This window comes from Callionymus lyra, chromosome 11, assembly GCF_982586985.1.
Source record: "Callionymus lyra chromosome 11, fCalLyr1.hap1.1, whole genome shotgun sequence".
Taxonomy (NCBI): Eukaryota; Metazoa; Chordata; class Actinopteri; order Syngnathiformes; family Callionymidae; genus Callionymus; species Callionymus lyra.
Window position 1 is genome coordinate 15,431,405 of NC_141828.1, and position 19,092 is coordinate 15,450,496.

At 37.7% G+C, this 19,092-nt stretch overlaps 2 protein-coding genes across 2 annotated transcripts in view; both read left to right on the forward strand.

Annotated features, from left to right (window-relative positions):
* Nucleotides 1-9,077, forward strand: part of unc5b (unc-5 netrin receptor B) — a 67,530-nt gene extending 58,453 nt beyond the window's left edge. The window contains exons 12-17 of the mRNA XM_087802447.1: nt 81-255; nt 2,207-2,446; nt 3,100-3,249; nt 4,262-4,426; nt 4,496-4,674; nt 6,057-9,077. Coding sequence (XP_087658573.1) covers nt 81-255; nt 2,207-2,446; nt 3,100-3,249; nt 4,262-4,426; nt 4,496-4,674; nt 6,057-6,222 — 1,075 coding nt within the window. The 3' untranslated portion in view covers nt 6,223-9,077. The remainder of the gene's footprint in view (nt 1-80; nt 256-2,206; nt 2,447-3,099; nt 3,250-4,261; nt 4,427-4,495; nt 4,675-6,056) is intronic.
* A 2,511-nt stretch (nt 9,078-11,588) lies between these two features.
* On the forward strand, nt 11,589-18,317 carry slc29a3 (solute carrier family 29 member 3). The gene is made up of 7 exons (XM_087803067.1): nt 11,589-11,719; nt 13,414-13,472; nt 13,540-13,966; nt 15,394-15,476; nt 15,546-15,772; nt 16,768-16,930; nt 17,544-18,317. Exons 3-7 carry the CDS (start codon nt 13,649-13,651, stop codon nt 18,157-18,159), a joined length of 1,407 nt encoding a protein of 468 aa, XP_087659193.1. The 5' UTR covers nt 11,589-11,719; nt 13,414-13,472; nt 13,540-13,648; the 3' UTR covers nt 18,160-18,317.
* Nucleotides 18,318-19,092: the final 775 nt, after the last annotated feature.

Below are 19,092 nucleotides of genomic sequence, written 5' to 3' on the forward strand. Positions count from 1 at the left end.
CATGCAACAACAGCTCCAGGCCGTGGACAAAAGGCCAGTCCCATGAGTTCTTCTTCTTCATGATGTTCTTCTGCTTCCAGTCTTCCCTCCGAGGGCAGCCAGACGGTCCTCAGCCCGGTGGTCAGTTGTGGCCCCTCCGGGATGCTGCTGAATCGGCCCGTGGTCCTCACGTTACCTCACTGCGCCCAACTGGACACGCCCACGCCCGACTGGACCCTCACCCTCAAGACACAAACCCACCAAGGAGCCTGGGAGGTGAGAGAGACGTTGATATTGAATTATCTTCTCACACGTTCATCATCAAATAGACTCTCTGTGGACATTTATTTTATTTTCATTTATGTTCTCAAGTTATTATTCGAGTTGTTTTTTTTATTATTGTATCACATTTTCAATATTAAATGTTTTTTCAGTTTATAAATCTATTTACATGAAACACATTTTTTTTTAACGTATCTGACATAAACCTTGAAGGTTTTAAATGTTATAAATAGTTTTTATTTGTAATTTTATTTAAGAAAAACATTGCAATTCAGAGGTAATTTAGTAGTAGCCAAAATCCGAAAGAAACATGTTTTTAAACAAATTATTTATGACGTTTTCAGGATAAATTCATAGCGGGACGAGGAATAGATGATTTAATTTGGTTCTGGATTACAATCTGGATCCACAAATAATCTGAAGATCTTCACACATTGTGGTTTCGGAAAAATCTTTTAATCACATGCAGTGTGTTGTTGCAAGTGACCTAAGTTTATTGTTAAGGTATTTATTTTTAAGGATACAAAAACATACTAAATAATAAAGAAAAATATAAATGTAGGGCAACTATAGTGAGGAAGAACGATCGTTTTTTTTGTCAAACAATTGAAGATTTTAATATTAAAAATAATTTCCCATTTTTATTTTTGAATATTTATATTATAAACATATTTTGTATAAGATACTATTTGTACATACAAAACAAAGCTATATACATTTTAAAAAGTGAACTGTTTAAACTATACTTCAGTTTGTATTAAATATTATCCAAATATTGTTGCAAATATATCAATATAAATGCATACTATATAAACACCCATATCAATACATAACATAAAGTATATACACTACATAAATATATATATATATAAACATATAATTGTCCCAATAAAATTACAACAATACATGGAAATTAATATAAAAATAAATATAATGTAAAACAATATTATGTAATAAAACATTATATAGTATTATATATATGCTTATACTAAGCAGATATTCATATAATTACAAATATTAACACACACTTACAAACATTATAATTGTAAATATATATATAACATATCATTGTGCCAATAAAATTACAATACATGGAAATTAATATAAAAATAAATATAATGTAAAACAATATTACATAATATAAAATTATATAGTATAATATATATGCATATACTTTGCAGATATTCATATAAGTGCAAATATTAACACATACTTACAAACATTATAATTGTAAATATATATATATATATATATATATATATATATATATATAAATATAATTGTGCCAATAAAATGACAATAAATAGAAATTAATATAAAAATAAATATAATGTAAAACAATATTATGTAATAAAACATTATATAGTATTATATATATGCTTATACTAAGCAGATATTCATATAATTACAAATATTAACACACACTTACAAACATTATAATTGTAAATATATATATAACATATCATTGTGCCAATAAAATTACAATACATGGAAATTAATATAAAAATAAATATAATGTAAAACAATATTACATAATATAAAATTATATAGTATAATATATATGCATATACTTTGCAGATATTCATATAAGTGCAAATATTAACACATACTTACAAACATTATAATTGTAAATATATATATATATATATATATATATATATATATATATATATATATATAAATATAATTGTGCCAATAAAATGACAATAAATAGAAATTAATATAAAAATAAATATAATGTAAAACAATATTATGTAATAAAACATTATATAGTATTATATATATGCTTATACTAAGCATATATTCACATAATTACAAATATTAACACACACTTACTACGTTATATCTCTGTAAATATATATTTATATATATATATATCATGTTCCAAGTTAACTTTTCTTCACTATGTATTTCCTGAACCCTCTCTTGACCGATCTGTGCTCAGGAGGTCCTGACGGTGGGCGAAGAGACTCTGTCGTCTCCATGTTACCTGCAGCTGGAGGAGGAATGTTGTCACGTCCTGATGGAGCAGCTGGGAACCTACGGTCTGGTGGGTCAGTCCTGCCCGCCTCGGCCCGCCTGCAAACGCCTCCAGCTGGCGCTGTTCGCCCCCAGAGCGCCGTGCCTGTCCCTGGACTACAGTCTCCGGATCTACTGCATCCACGAGACTCCTCACGCGCTGAAGGTCCTTTTTTTGGTTCCTTCACATGCGTCTTGTCATTAGTTCACCTAAAAGAAGTTCACGCTCGCACACGGGGCTCGTAAATCTTAAAGAATGATCGCCTCATTTTTACAGCTCTCTCTAGATTTATGGAGCTTTCATCACCAGTTTCAGTTCATTTGCGAAGCAGCCATTATTTCGGTTCTGTTTCAAGTCGTCACAGCCGCTCAGAAATGAGTCAATTAGAGTAAAAAAAATAATAAAAAACACATAGTTTGGACCCTGCAGGTTCATCTGCGTTTTCCTAAATTGAATTCTGCCAAACAAATATTGACATCTTTCATCCCTCTGGAAGCTGAAAGTGGCGAGTGTGAACCGCCTGATAAACAAAACAGAGTTCTGTGTTTGGGGAGAGAAAAAAAAAGGATTAAACAGTTTTCAGTCGCTCCGTGTTTTTTCCCGTTGATTTAAAAGCGTGGCGGGACTCTGGAGGCAGCTTGTTTGACAGCTGAAGAGATTTCAAATCTCTGTTTAAAGACGGCGTCACGCTGGTTCCCGCCAGACGACGACAGACTTATTTACTCTAATATTGCCTGAGATGACAGTCGATAGGCGAAGATGCCACCTGTTGGAGTTAAAACCTGCAAATTAAGTTTTTTTTAACTTCTTTTGTGCAGGAGGTTCTGGACCTGGAACGAAGTCTGGGCGGGGTTTTGTTGGAGGATCCCAAACCGCTGCTGTTCAAAGACAGCTACCACAACCTGCGTCTGTCCATCCACGACATCCCGCACACTCACTGGAGGAGCAAGCTGCTGGCCAAGTACCAGGTCAGACACTTTGAATGTCCCTTTTTTTTTTTTTAAATGGTGCTGTTGCCATGGAGACCGGAATAAACAAACGGAAGCTCAGATGCAAAGACGGCAGAATTAAATTAAAATCCTGCATGCAGAGACTTACTTTGGTCGTCCAGATTTATATCTAAAACCATACACGATAATAGATATAACTTTGAGTTGTTATTTAAAATAAATTAAATAACAATGATGTGGTTATTGGGTAGTGTAGGATATTTTTGCGACACTAAGAAGAACTTATATAACCGTCTTCAGCCAAAGGCACTTCAACACCAGCCCAAACATAGAGCAGACTCACCTTCACATGCTTCAAGAGCTACACTGGCTTCTGAACAAAACAACTCCTGAACCATCCAAGCAGAAAAATCAGTTTAAATCGATTTAAAAACTGCACACGTGTTTGAAAGTTGAAACCAAAAGCTTTTCAACCATAATAGCAGCAAAAACTTTGCTAAGGATGTGCAGCTGCAAAGATGAGTTCACTGAGAGGGAGCAAGACAAACAAAAATGCATTATTAGAAAGAAGAATATGTTTTCATTTAGATAGAAGGCCAATTATTGTTCATGTATTTTTTTTTTTTTTTTTTTTTCAAAATCAAACCGTGGCATTCAGCGAGAGTGAGAACACTTTACAAGTTCTAACTCACCAGCATAAACAACTTCTGGTTGTCAAGCTGCAGAAAAAGCAAAACATAAAGTTTCATGAAGCAGTGTCATTATTTTCACTAGATTTCTGTCCACTAGATGGCGGCCTCTGCACTATTTTCCTTTGTTTTGAACAACGGAAACATCACATCATTTGTAAACTGATGGCGCCACCTACTGACCTCTAAACACCATGACACTGCTTCATGAAGCTTCATCAGTCCATCACTAATCTGATTGTAGAGTTTCTATAAAGTAGATCTATCCTGATCTCTTATGTACAACTTCCAGCTGACTCCTTGTTACTGTGTCATAACTCTGGTTCTACGCTCCCCAACAGGAGATTCCCTTCTACCACATCTGGAGCGGCAGTCAGAGACCCCTTCACTGCACCTTCAGCCTGGAGCGCAGCAGCCTGGTCGTGTCTCAGCTCACCTGCAAGATCTGTGTGCGACAGGTGGAGGGAGAAGGTCAGATATTCCAGCTGCACACGGACATCCAGGAGGTACTGAACCCCCCGAACCATCACACCCCGTTACGCAAGTTTAACGTTCGTAACTGATCGTGTGTCCAGACGCTCCCGCCTCACTCCCCCCTGCCGTCCGGAGGAAGCTGCCCGCCTTCCTCTCAAGTGGGACCGTATGCCTTCCGCCTGCCGGAGTCCATTCGCCACAAGATCTGCGCCAGTTTGGACGCGCCGAGCGCTCGAGGCTGTGACTGGAGACTGTTGGCTCGCAGTCTGGGCTTCGACAGGTCAGGAGATACGTTTGTGAAATAAAAATGTATCATTTATTGAACAAATTTATAATTTATTTATTAATAAATAATATAATATGGGTCACACTCAGATTGAAGTAAACTTGAAACCTTTTTAAGACGTTTGTATGTATATTTGGAATATAACTGTAATTATAGTCATGATTCAAAATTAAGAAAACATATATATCATTTCAGATTATTTGAAATGTTTAGTTAAAGACAAACAAAAGTGACAAATATTTGCAAAATTTTGCAATATTCCAAAATAAAATGATAAAACTGTATCATTTATGAGACAAATTTCTAGCAAAATATGTATTAATAAATAATATAATATGGATACAACTTAGATTGAAATTTGAAACCTTTTTAAGACATTTATATATATGCATAATTTGTAATTTGTCACTGTATTTATAGTCATGATTCAAAATTAATTAAAAAAATATATATAATTTCAGATATTTTGTATGTTTTTTGGGGGGTTTTTTAATAAAAAAAACGTGAAGAAAAACAAAAATAATGAACATTTTTGGCTAAATTTTGCAATATTCCAAAATTAAATTGTTAAAATTTATAATTTATGAAACAAGTTTCTATCAACTTGTGTATTAATTAATGATATACTATGGATAACACTTAAATTGAAATAAACTTGACACCTTTATAAGACATTTCTATTTGTATTTGATTATCACTGTAATTATATTAAAAATACAAAAATAATTTAAACATATATATGTTATTTCTGTTATTTTAAATGTTTTATTGTTTTTTAAATTAAAAAACGTAAAGAAAAACAAAAATAATTAACATTTTTTACTCAATTTTGCAATATTCCAAAATAAAATAATAAAAATGTATCATTTATGGAACAAATTTCTAGCAAATGATGTATTAATAAATAATATAATATAGAAAACACTTAGATTGAAATAAACATGAAACCTTTATAAGAAATTTCTGTCGATATTTGGATTATCACTGTAATTATATTATATAAGATTTAACATAAATTAAAAAATATATATTGTATATAATTTCAGATATTTGAAATTGATATTGATATTTATTTTTACATAAATAAAGACACGTTAAGACTATTTTAATTCTAACTCTTTTTTTTTTAAGAAATACTTTTTACTACATATAAATTAAGCAAAATAATTTACAATAAAACAAAAAAGTTTAGCTCAAGTTTATTTTTCTAATTTCTAAGTAACTTTTTAGTCAGTAAATTAAAATGTAGTGTTAGAATTCTTAAGAGAACTGAATAGTTTGGAAGTGTTTCGTTGTGAGTGAATATTCAAGGCTTGATAAAGTATTTTTAATTAAAAAACGTCTTCTCGATATGAACTCTGGTTCCTCCCCCTCAGGTACCTCAACTACTTCGCGACGAAGCCCAGCCCCACAGGTGTTCTACTGGACCTATGGGAGGCTTGTCACCAAGGCGACGCCGACCTAGTCTCGTTGGCAACGGCGCTGGAAGAGATGGGCAAAAGTGAAGTGCTTGTTGTCATGACGACGGACGGAGACTGCTGATTGGTTCCGGGGCGAAACAAAAACTAAATATACACAAGGAATATGACGGATACCTGCCAGTGGATATGCACACGAGGCATCGGCGCACTTTTTTTTTTTCCGGCGGCGCCACCCGACCCTGTCGACTCTTCAGCGCCCTCTAGCGAAAAAGTCCACGCACGGGATGCCCCGCGGCGACCAGAATCCTTAAAAAAAAAATGTGGTGACGATCGAGACACGATGTGTGAGGTTGTGAAGCGTCATCTGTCATGTTGTGTTTCTACTTTTCTTGTACATAATCAACGGAAAAAGGAAGCAGCCAAGTACCAACACGGGCTAGCGACGGATTAGCCACAATTCAGTAGCAGCATGCGAGTGCATGATGGAGCCGCGTCTCACCTCAGGGCAGAGGGGCTTTTTTCTACTGAAAAATCATTGTCGCGGGTGTGTGTGTGTGTGTGTGTGTGTGTGCGCTCAATATCTGACAGCGACAACCTCCTCAGGCCGCACACACATCAACCGGTCATTAATGGACTCATCAAGAATTTATAGTCCAATTTCTCCGACGACAAATCATTAGAAACTTTCGCCTCGCGAGGTTTTTTTCGGGGGGGTTATAATCGCGGGACGAAACCTTTTTTTCTCTCTTAAGGGTTCGACGTTACATCGCTGTCCCTCCGAGGTGTGAGGAACAGGAGGCACCTTGGACATTTTTTAATCTCGGAACGTTTCGATCGTAGTCATTTAGCAGGACTTTCACCCGACATTTTCAGGAAGTGGCTGTGTTTACATGGAGAGTCAGGGGGGTCCAAGCTTTTTTAAAAATGAGGGTCGGATCGGATGAGGCGTCAATAAACGGGGGCCAACTATTCTTTAACTTTATACAACAGGTCAGCAGTGGTGAGTCTATGAAGTCCTGAACTAGCTCGACCGACCTGAAGATTGCTATCGACTTGGGTAATACAGTGTATTATTAGCGCTAACAAACTAACGCTAATATAGCTTCCATCCCCAGTTTGAAGTCAACACCCGGTCCACAAGTTGACCTCAGAGACAACCCTGACCTTGACTGGACTGGTCTCCCAAGTTCAGCTCATTAGCAATTCAAGATGTCGAGGCTAATTCTTTCAAGAATTAAGGTCATTTCAAATGAAAAGGTCGCGTTTACACCTTGGACAAAGACCTCAGTGAGGGTTTACTTCTACGCCCACTTTTCCCAGGAACTGGAGGAGCTATAATGAGATCCACACCTATGGATCGTTTCAGGATGACTCATTCAACGCCGACTCTGACTCATATCACGAGGGACCCGTACATTAAATCCACTCTATCATCGGTTACCTGTTCAGCGTCAAGAGTTCATTATCTCTGCTGGGAAAATGGAAAGGCGAAAAAACCCTGTAGTCCTTGTGGGTCACGACATCACCCTCCATTGAAGGTCCTTTTTAGAAGCTGCTGTGGGCTGAAGAAAGTGACTCTGGTTTTGGCCCCCGAAGCCTCGAGTCGAGAACATATGTTGAGTTCAATCAAAACACACTTTCAAAGAAGGAGGGCGAAAGACCCAAGAAGAAAGACCTACAATGACCTTAAGCTAAAGGGTAGACCACCACTTTCTTCTTAAGGAAGAGAAGGTACTTTAAAGACCATCACAGAGATGGACTCTCTTATCATGAGGTTCTTCTTCGGTGTCTTGAGGTTCTCTTCTCTGACTAAAGTCTCACTACTTTCCCCCCCTAAGTCACGGAGTCCATGTAAACGCAGCCTAGAACCTGAAGTTCTTCTCTCGTAGCAGCACGAACCAGTTCTTGCAGAAGACGCCGGTGGTTCATCCACACGTATGTTCCTCTCTAACCGTCTCTTAAAAGTTTCCTTTAGGGAACGCTCGGTGAGTTTTTATCCATATTTGTGGATTCTTTTTTCTGTTGGTCCTGATGGCTGCTTCTCTAGCTAAACTTGTCGAAGCTAACGCTATCAGGCGTGATGATGGATGCTGAGCTTGAAACGCTGTCTTTCTTTTTTTCTTTTTTTTATTCCATTCGCTGCTGGAGGAGTTTTTCGCAGAGATTAGTTTTTGCCTTGAATCTGCAGGAGAACATTACATTTACCTCAACATGAACAGTGTGTGTGTGTGTGTGTGTGTGTGTGTTTTATCTACCGTCACAACACAATCTTTGAAAATTTGATGACAGAAGCGTTTTTACGAAGCTTCCTGCTTTGTGGTCAGGGTCTTCAGGCTTTTTCTCCATTTCCAGTCTTAAAGCAAAAAGAAAAAACACAAAAAAAAGTCACAAAAACCAAAAGATGTTCTAGCAGTGAGTCGCCTTGCTGTGTGTGTGTATGTGTGTGTGTGTGTGTGTGTGGGTACTACGATGTGTGTGCGCAGGTGTCATCATTTTGTAAGTGCTATGCAAAAAGAGAAAAAGAGATGCGTTTGATTTCTTTTTGTTTCCCTGGAAGAGTAATTCTATTTTTTCAAGTCAGGGCATTGACAGGGTTCTGATTTTCTATCCTAACTTGTGACGCTGGCAACCGGCGGGAAAATTCTTGCGAGACAATAATGGGACGCTTTCGGAAAAAAAAGTGCGGAACGCAAAACGGAAATGAACTGCTGACCCGGAAGAGCTTCGGGGGAACCAAGGCGGTTGGATTTTGGTTCATCTTTTCTCGGACTTTGTTACAGAGACTGCTGATGAGAAAAGAAAAACTTTTTCTTTTTTTTTTTTTACAGGAAAAGTGGAGAAAATTAACAAAAAAAAAAAAAAAGGAATCCAGTGACATTTTATCTCTGAAAAGTATTGATCGGAAACATCTAGCCTTCTTACCTGTAACTAAATATAATTTTTATGCAATAAATTATATTTCTTAGTTTAAAGAAAGTGTGTTTTGTCCTTAAGCTTCTTGCCGATTGTTTTTGTTCAAGGTCGTTTGAAGGTCAGCCGTCACCTCTGAGGTGGTCCCGGGTCAAGTCAAAGACAATAATGGCTGTAAACTACCTAACATTTTATTTTGGTGTCTAAACAAGAAGGATCTGTCTCGCCTGCAGTTACTACAAAACTCTGCAGCGAGAATTCTGACCTGCTCTAGTAGAAGAACTTACATTTCCCCGATCCTTAAAACTCTTCGCTGGCTTCCAGTTTCTTTCAGGATCAACTTTAAAATTCTGGTTCTTACTTTCAGAGCTATTCATGGTCAGGCTCCTCCTTACATCACTGATCTGATCCAGCCTTACACCCCAGCTCGGGCTCTGAGGTCTGTGGATCAGAATCTACTGATGGTTCCTCACACACGGTTCAGGACCAGAGGAGAGAAATCCTTCCAGACTGTTGCTCCTAAGCTTTGGAACGATCTTCTTCTCCCTCTGTGTTTGATGATCTACTGACTCCTTCAAGAAACATCTTTTTAAAGACATTTTTATTTGTGCTTTTTCCTAATTTTCTGGGACTCCTGTGTTAATTGGACGCTTTATAAATGACTATAAATGACTTTCCTACTTTTTTGTATGCAGTAATTAATCCTGAATGTTTCATGAGTTCCGTGTGGATTCCTCACATCAGGTTTCGAAGCGGCCGGTGATTCATTTTCCGGAGGTTATTCTCGCACCGAGTGGCAACAACATCCTGCACCTGTTGGTGGAGACGGACGGCTAATTCAGGGCTGATACGTCACCCCTCATTAAACCTTCAGAGGGAACAAGCTGGAATTAAAGCTGATGGCTGCTCTCGCCCTGAAGTATGAGAAAAGGATGATGACGTGGCGGAACATTCAACACAGTGTGACCTTGACAGCTTAAGAAATGGAACAAGAGATTCGTAGACGTAAAAATTAATTACATACATTAAATATAAATTGAAAAAAATATATGTTTTACAATTATATTAGAAAATATGAAATAATTTCATTTATTAAAAAATAAATATTGAAATAAAAATGGAATAAAACAAAGAATGTAATAATTCATATGTTTTAATAGATTAAAATATAATTTCTTTCTCAACTAATGCTTTCTAAGTTATTTTTCATTTTTATGTTTTTAGAACAATTACTTATGCATACATTTTCTCTTCATTCTTGTCTTTTCATTCATGCTTTATTTTTAAATGTTTTTAAAATAGAAAAGTTGAAGATAAATTAAATACTGTATATTGGAAAAATAATAATATTTAAATTGTTAATCTAATATGGTATTGCAATACTTTTCTTAATTTATTAAATAAGGAGATGGACTAAAAATAACTCGTCAAATAAGAGTATTTTAATTAATTAGATGTAAAAACATAAATTGCCAAAATTCTTAATTAAACGAAATGGCAAAACTTTATGAATAAATGAATAATGACTGTAATAATTCATCTTTTAAAATACAACTCAACCCAAAAACACAACTTTTTCAACTATAGACAAAGTAACTTAAAAATAGTCATGTAATAATGTCAATGTAAAAAAATCAATATTAATTACCTTCTGTTTTTTTCTTTTGAAAATACATTTTTAGTACATACAGTTCATTCCCCACTGGCAATAAAAGTGTCTGAATTAATTTTCATTGTTTTAGTATAAGATTTATCTATTTGTTATTTAATTAAATCTGTAACAATTACATTTATATTTAATAACCTTTTTATTTATTTATTTATTCGTATTCTTTGATTCGATTATATAGTTAATAAATCTGCGTGATCGGGGACGTTTCTGATTCCAGAAGCTGGTTTATACTGACATCTGCTGGCTGTAGTATAAACCTAAACCTTTAAATTTAATATAAATTATTTGTGTTCAGTGCTAAGTTATAGAAAACATAACAAAACAAAATCAAACCAAATCAATCACAATAAATAAAAAACAATTGATTTGTTGATGAAGATAAAAGTCATGGATCAGTTGAAAGGTCAAAGGTGATTGTTAAGGGAATAATCTAAAAGTGTTACTGCTCACATTTTTTAAATATCAAGTTAAAACACTGTGACGTCAGTAAAACATTAAAATAGCAAATAGTTTACAAACAGCGACTGAACAAAGCTTAGTTTTCAGGAGAAAAAAAAACAGTAAATGTGAGTTTTAGGTTTCATTTTTTCAATCGTTTTCAATCGATCATCTTTTTCGTTATAAAAAAAGGAATAAAGTAATAAAAGTTGAATAGTTTTACGACTCAACGGAAGTATGCTTGTTGAAGCCGGGATTTGTATTTACAAAATAAAGGAGACATTGCTATAAACATTATTTAAAATAATAATTTCCCCAATAATTCTCATTTGTATTAAATCTATGTTCTATTAAGGTCTGTTTAAATCCGTATGCGGAATCATTTATGAGTTAAATCCGGGTGTTTTGGGCGGTTTCAAGAACGCGAGCTTTTATTCTGAAGAGCTCCACGCAGGAAGTGCATATGTTTTGTGTCCGGCAGGTTGAGTGTTCATCAGCTGACCAGCACAAGTGCGCCGTGAAATGGATTCGTGTGTCAGCGAGACACTCGCACAGAGAACAGTGTCTACAGTCGGGGAAGAACTCTGAGACGCCAAAGGTACGTTTTAACTCGAAACCAGGAAAATAAAACTCGATTTTCTACACGTTAGCTTATGTGTCAAGTTCACGTCACAGCGACAACAACATGACTTGGAGCAAACGAAGCTGAATCGACGAGTCTAGACGAGTTGTTTTGTTTTTTCAACTCTGGCTCAGGAATGTCTGGTCCCTCATCAAAAACACATGTGATGACTTGTTTTTTGATTTTTGTGTTTTGTCCTGAGACGCTGTGTGAGTGACTCCAGGTGCGATTCTCTGTCAACACTGTTGGATTTATTGTCGTGTAAGAGATTGAATATTTGTTGATAGGAAGTATTGAATTGACCTTTTAAAGTTCACTGTGGCCATGATCATGTGTGTCATTTTTCCAGCATGTTTTAAAAAAGCTAAACTCTTGTTGCACATGTGTAGAATTGTTGGAAATTGTTTCATTTAATGATTATTATTATTATAAACATGTGCAGCAACGTTACACTTGTAAGAAATAAGTTCTATTTTTGATGCCACAACTTTAGGAAGTTTGTAATGTAGGTTAACGTGATAATTCATCCAAATTTAACTAATTTTCCATTTCACCCTCATGTCGACTAAGGGTTGGGATTATCTTCAGATTAATGTGTCTTTTTTTGGAGTTACAGGCAGACAGGTGTGTTGATATGAGTATATTAGTTTCCTTCGTCCAAAAAGACACTTAAAAACATCCAAATACCTCCATACTGCTCGTCTGTCATGTCCATCTTCTACTGAAGCATCAACATGAGAAAATAACAGCATAAAAATCTATATTTAAGCTTGTTTAAAAGTGGTAAATCTTGCACATGTCACCAACTGGATGTTGTGTTTTTTTTGGACGAAGATGGCTCTCCATTTACGACCGTCATATGGACATACATTTTTGCCTGTAACTCCAAAAAGATACAGATTAAACCGGAGATAATCCTAACCCTTAGTCCCCATGGAAGGGAGTAGAAAATGAGTCCCATTTTATTCTGTATGAACTATCACTTTAGGATGAAGAGTGGGTTTAGGCTCTTGAAAAGGCTCTGGGCCTGTTTGTCAGCTGGGCCTGTTTGTCAGCTCCTCGTAGGTTGCTGATAGGACGCTTCGCAGTCACGCCTGAATGAATGGTTAGGTGTGTAAACATTAACAAAATAATGTTCTTCAGGTGTTTGAAACCATGATGCTTCACACATTTTTACAATGGATGATAAAACACAAGATCAATATTTAAATTTTTGTTGCCTTAAGAAATGGTTCTGAAATTAGCAAATACTCAACTTAAAATGATAAAATTAAAGTCAAATGAAATGGTTCAGTTAAAACAAATGTTTTAGGGTTTTGATTAAATTAAATTAGTCTATATTGAAACACACGTTCATGTAAAAAACTTCACAACCAGAGTATGTTGTTATCGCCGCGAAGGTGTAAGTAAGTAATTTTTATAGTAAGTAAGTAAGTAATTTTTATTTATATAGCACTTTTCCAGACCAGGGTCACAAAGCGCTTAAACAATCAAAACAATACTCAATAAAGTATATACTTTAAAGGTCAAGATAAAACTGATAACACATCAGGAGTTCGCTTTTCAAGACAAGGGCCACAAAGCGCTCAGAAAAGTCTCAGAAAATCAAAATCAAAAAAGGTTGTGTGTGTGTGTGTGTCAATAACCACATGATCACTTCTGTCTTTCAGCACCGACACATGTTAGGACGGTGAACCCCTCTGCTATGGCTGCCCACACACCACTTCAAGTTGGTTCCACTCACGCCACAGTGACTAACTCATCTTCTCACCACGCATTCTTCTCCTCTTTCACAGCGCTTGTTGTAACACTTCCTGTCGCCCCACTTCTCAATCCTTTCCTCCCGGGCCTTCCTCTTTTATTGTTATTTCTTTGCTCCGGCCGACCTCGTGTGTCCCTGCAAAGATGGACGAACCCGTGGCGCCCAGTCTTAACTCCGCCTACATCGCGGCTTCTCTGGCCGACCACCTCACGTCCGACGAAGAGGAGGAGGACGACGACCGCACTCCCTCCGCCAACCTCATCCCCAAACATTCCTCCGTGCCGCTGGCCGTGCGCTACAGTCCGAAGGACTCCTACTGCCTCGTCTACATCATCTTCTTCCTGATGGGCATCGGCTCGCTGCTGCCCTGGAACTTCTTCATCACGGCCAAGCATTACTGGATGTACAAGCTGAGCAACAACACGGGAGGGGGCGCCGAAGAGCAGCGATCTGACCTCAATGTGAGTATAAGGAGAACAACGAGTGGCCTGTACGCTCATGTGTCACTAAATGTACACGGTCGTGGTCGATTAGTACTGAAACATTTTTGTGTTTTAACAAAAAGGACACACTGCTTGAGCAGGTGTTTGCTAAGCTTTAGAGACACAAACTTTACCCAAATGTTGGTTTCTAAACGTGAACCATGAAGGTACTTCTATCATAAAAAAAATTAAGTTTATCCGAGAAATATTTTAGCGTTATTTACTTAGTCTGCAATCACTCTTATTTTTGGACGCTGTCGTATCATTTGCTATGTTTAACCGCAGCATCTTGAGAAAAACTGAAACGCTGCTCCCTAGTGGTGGAAGGATGTTAGTTTGATGTTTTTTTTTACTGCCTTAGGATTATCCCGGACAAAATATATTGGCGTCCTGGTGTATTTTTAACAGTCCCTCTAACATAATTTCAGCCTTTGTTAAACCTAAAAACAAAAAAATTATCTTAGTCAACGGAAGAGATTAGACTAATACTTATAACGGTAGGTGCATCGATACAATGTATTGTAATACTGTAGGAACAAGTATATATTTGTAGTATTTTCAAGTACTTGACTTTGGTGTTGCAGAACTTACAGACCAAATGACTCTTGAGTTTGAAACCGAATTATGTCCAAACATCAGCTTTAAAAGCTGCTGGAGTCGACTGTATCCTCTCGTCCCCAGCCGGAATTTCGCGGGATTTGATTGTTTATTAAGCTGTGGAGGACGTAATGACTGCTGCCATCTAGCTGTACAGTGTTGTGTGAACTATTTTATTACACCCATAATCGTGACAGTTACCAGTCGTACTGTTAACATTCAATAGTAAATAATGGTAAAGACCTGCATCTTTCTCACCAAGACACACATTGTTAGTAACCAAGTAATATTTGTAGAGCAGCTTAATCTGCTGCTTTAGGGGAAATCTCAAGCTCCACCATGTGTCAAGCAGAAGACTAGAAACTAGTGACGCAGAAACTTGTGATTCATCATGTTTCATTGCCAACAGAATGGCTTTTGTCTGACACGCCCACAATTAAAAACATTTGTTATCGCTTGGCAACAAACCTGTGGACGACTATGAAGGAATGTCTCTCCGACAATGGCTTCAGCTCGGGCGGCACTCGAAGAACACAGTGTTGTCTGCCGTGGCATCCGTCAGTTAACACATTAAAAGCGACACATGACCAGACCAGGTGCTAAATGAAGACTTGGGTCTTCACTGTGAGGCTCTTTGTCCCAGTCTTACATTAAAGAAGTGACTGACCACAAGCGTAAAATCAGTGACGAAGGAAACTGCAGCGGTCAGCGAGAGTTTCTGTCAGAACAAATCCTTGCTCACCGGTTTCACTTCCCTCTTCGGGGCCTGATTTGTTTGTTTAAGTGTGTCACGTTTTGTCTCGCCACAGGATTACTTTGAGAGTTACTTGGTCATCGCCTCGACCATCCCCTCCATGCTCTGCCTGGTGCTCAACTATCTCCTGATCAACAAGTAAACCAGGCGTTAGTCCAGTTAAAAAAAAAGTGATCAGCAAGCATTAATCAAAACATATTTCCACAGGTTGACCCCGAACTTCCGGATCCTGTCCTCTCTGGTGGTGATCCTGCTGGTCTTCATAGTGACCACCGTCCTGGTGAAGGTGGACACTTCGGACTGCAGGGTGCAGTTCTTCACCGGCACGCTGGTCAGCGTAGCCGTGGTGACCGGAGCCTCCAATGTCTTCTGTGGCAGCGTGTTTGGCATCAGCGGCCATTTCCCCATGAGGATCTCTCAAGCACTAATATCAGGTAGCTGAGGCTTTCTTTGTCCAGCAGGTGGCGCTGCATTAACGCATCATGTCGGTTTCAGGTTTTCCATTTTTTTTTACCACTAACTAGTACTAACTTGTAACTAACTAGACTAGATCCTAAATTATTTAAAAAGATTTGTTTTCCTGTCTGGATTTCTTCATCAATGTTAAGACATAACTATAGATTTAGAAATATTGATCTAGATTCTGATCTTCAAAATATACAATATCACAATTAAATAACCCTTAAATTGATGAAGCAGCAAAAACAAATGAAAAATGCAAGTAAATCAAATTTGAGTGAGTAAAACAAAGTTCAATCTCACTGTTTGTAACTTGTTCAAATGTCTTCTTGTTTCTTTTCTAACTAAAAAAAAGATGAATAATGAAGAAGTGAGAACTGATGTTAAAAACTGTAAAAATGTCATCTTTTATTTCATGTATAATACAAAACATTTGTCAGGAACTAATTGTTTGTAACATGGTATTGCATGGTGGGTAATTTCAAAAGCTTCGGCTAGCACTGGTATCAACAAGCTAATGTAGCTGGTTTATAAGGAAATATAACTAGTTTCTCTATTTACTTTCTGCCATGGGGTTGTACGGTTCAGGTTTAAAAATAGAGAGAAAACTAATTATATAATTTGTATAAAGTATTAGGAAATGGCACCTGGACTTTTTTAATAAATTATTGTTTAAAAAAGGAAAATTGTATCATATTTTGGTAATAAAATGATTGACAATTTGGTTAAAACAGTCTTTTAACATCTACACTCAAAACTAAGTGGTAATTTCTGGATATGAAAAAAAAAAAGTCACTTTTTGTATTTGGAATGATTTTGAAACCCAATTAATTTTCGTTTTGATGCTTTTTAAAAACTTTTTTTTTACATATTAAGGAGCTCATGAAATATATATTGTTAGTTTTTATCTTTGATTTCATTTTTAATCGTTCTAGTCCGTCGTGTCATTCCAATACCATGCATGTCTCAGGTCAGGCCATGGGGGGAACCCTGAGCGCCGTGGCGTCCATCATCGACCTGGCGGTGGCGGACGACGTGACGGACAGCGCTCTGTTCTACTTCCTGACGGCCGACGTGTTCATCCTGCTCTGTATCGGCGCCTACCTGCTGCTGCCTAAACTGGCCTATTCCCGGTCAGTCCCTGCTGTAACCCATGCATGCAGATGAAAACTAGATGATTTAAAACTGCGCCGTTGCAGATGAAGTAGAGTAGAAGTGTCCTACTCTGTTTTCAAAGCTTCTCGATGAAAGCAAAGTGTCTCCTTGAAATCAAGTGCCAAAGGAAACGGACATTCTGCCGAATGACTCCATCTAGTGGTCATAGAAAGTACTCCACGCAAATCATTTTGTCGAGTTTATTATTTATTTGTTTCGATCATTTGACTAGTTGTGAATTGACATGCCTTGTTTAATCCTTACAATTTTTTATTCATAGTCTTCCCTCTAGATGAAAAAACATAAGTTAAGGGAAGTAAGTAAGTCATTTTTATTTGTAAAGCGCTTTTCCAGACCAGGGTCACAAAGCGCTTAAACAATCAAAACAATAAAGTATATATTTTAAAGATCAAGATAAAACTGATGACACAACAGGAGTTCCAGAAAATCAAGGAAAAGCCTGAACAAATAGAAACGTCTTAAGGTGTTATTGTCTAGATTATTGTAATGTTATTTTGTATTATTTATGTATTTTATACACAAAAACTCTCAGTAAATCTTGTTTTTAAACTGGCCTCCTCCTGTCCTCAGACACTACATGACGGCAGCCAAGTGCACCGGTCCGGCGCTCATGACCGAGACCGGGTCGGCGGCCCCCTCGGTGCCACCGCTGAAGCCGATCTTGCGTAAGACGTGGGTCCTGGGGCTGTGCGTCTTCTACGTCTTCTGTGTCTCCATCACCGTGTTCCCCGCTGTGTCCTCCGGGATCGAGTCGGTGCACCAGGACAGCGGCAGCCCGCTCACCAGCACCTACTTCGTCCCGCTCACCAGCTTCCTCATTTACAACGTGGCAGACTTCTGCGGGCGTCAGGCCACCGCCTGGCTGCGGGTCCCGGGGCCCACCAGCAGGATCCTGCCGGCGCTGGTGTTGTGCCGCACGGTCCTCATCCCCCTCATCATGTTCTGCAACTTCCAGCCTCGCGACCACCTCCGCACCGTCCTCTTCCAACACGACGCCTACCCGGTGGTCTTCAACTGTCTCCTGGGTCTCACTAACGGCTACCTCGGAACCCTTCCTATGATCTACGGGCCTAAGGTGGTCCCGCGAGAACTGGCCGAGGCCACCGGGGTGGTCATGTCTTTCTTCCTGACTTTGGGACTCGCCGTCGGATCCGCTTTCTCCGTTCTGATGGTTCACTGCATATGACTGGTTACCCAACACTAACCAAGTCACCGGTGGAACTTGAACCTGTCCGACCCGTTTGTGCCATGAGGGAAGATTGTTTGAACCTAAATGTTCGTACCTCGCACGATGTGTTATGTTAACACTGAAGCCCTTTTACATTATTTGATATTAAAGAAACATGTGACCAATTAACCAACTGACTCATGAGACGCTTATTGGTCGACATTTCCACGCATGTCATTGAAGTGAAAGAACGTGAAAGCTTTGATTATCAGATTTTAAGTCATTTGTTTCTAGTGCCGTCAAACAAATAGTTTGAAGTTTAATTTACTCATTAAAAAGCTTTTTTTATAAAAAGAAATCATAACTCCAGGAAGTGACGTCATCATAAACAAACATTAGCAGTGTAATAGTTATAGGTAGGTAGAACTTTATTGAAATTGTTTTTTTTTCCAATTAGCCACTGCTATACAGCAATTATTCATAGCAAGAGAAATAAAGGGAACAAGATGATACAATCTAAGTCTAAAGATAAAGAACATAGATCAAAGAAAAATAAAAAAGACAAAGGATACAAAGACTAACATGGAACAGAACATCCAGATACTTTTACTCCACTTCTACCCTCAAACTCAGAATTGTACAATTTAATAGCCCGAGGAATGAATGAGTCTATTAGTGTTGCACCTGGGTAGGAGCATTCGTAAGTAAGTAAGTAATATTTATTTATATAGCGCTTTTCGAGACCAGGGTCACAAAGCGCTTTAACAATCAAAACAATACTCAAAACAGTACATACTTCAAAGATCAAGACAACACCGAGAACAACACAGGAGTTCGAGAAATTCAAGGAAAAGCCTGAACAAATAGAAACGTCTTAAGATGTTTCTTAAAGGAGTCAGTTCGTGCACTCATTCTGCTTCTCTGCTCACTGATGACAGTGTTCAGAGGATG

Excerpts from the sequence above, each read along its gene's own strand:
- slc29a3 (XM_087803067.1), top strand. The coding sequence starts at position 13,649 with ATGGACGAACCCGTGGCGCCCAGTCTTAACTCCGCCTACATCGCGGCT. Across the intron at positions 15,477-15,545 it reads AACTATCTCCTGATCAACAA|GTTGACCCCGAACTTCCGGA; the intron begins GTAAACCAGGCG and ends ATATTTCCACAG. Across the intron at positions 16,931-17,543 it reads CCTAAACTGGCCTATTCCCG|ACACTACATGACGGCAGCCA; the intron begins GTCAGTCCCTGC and ends TCCTGTCCTCAG.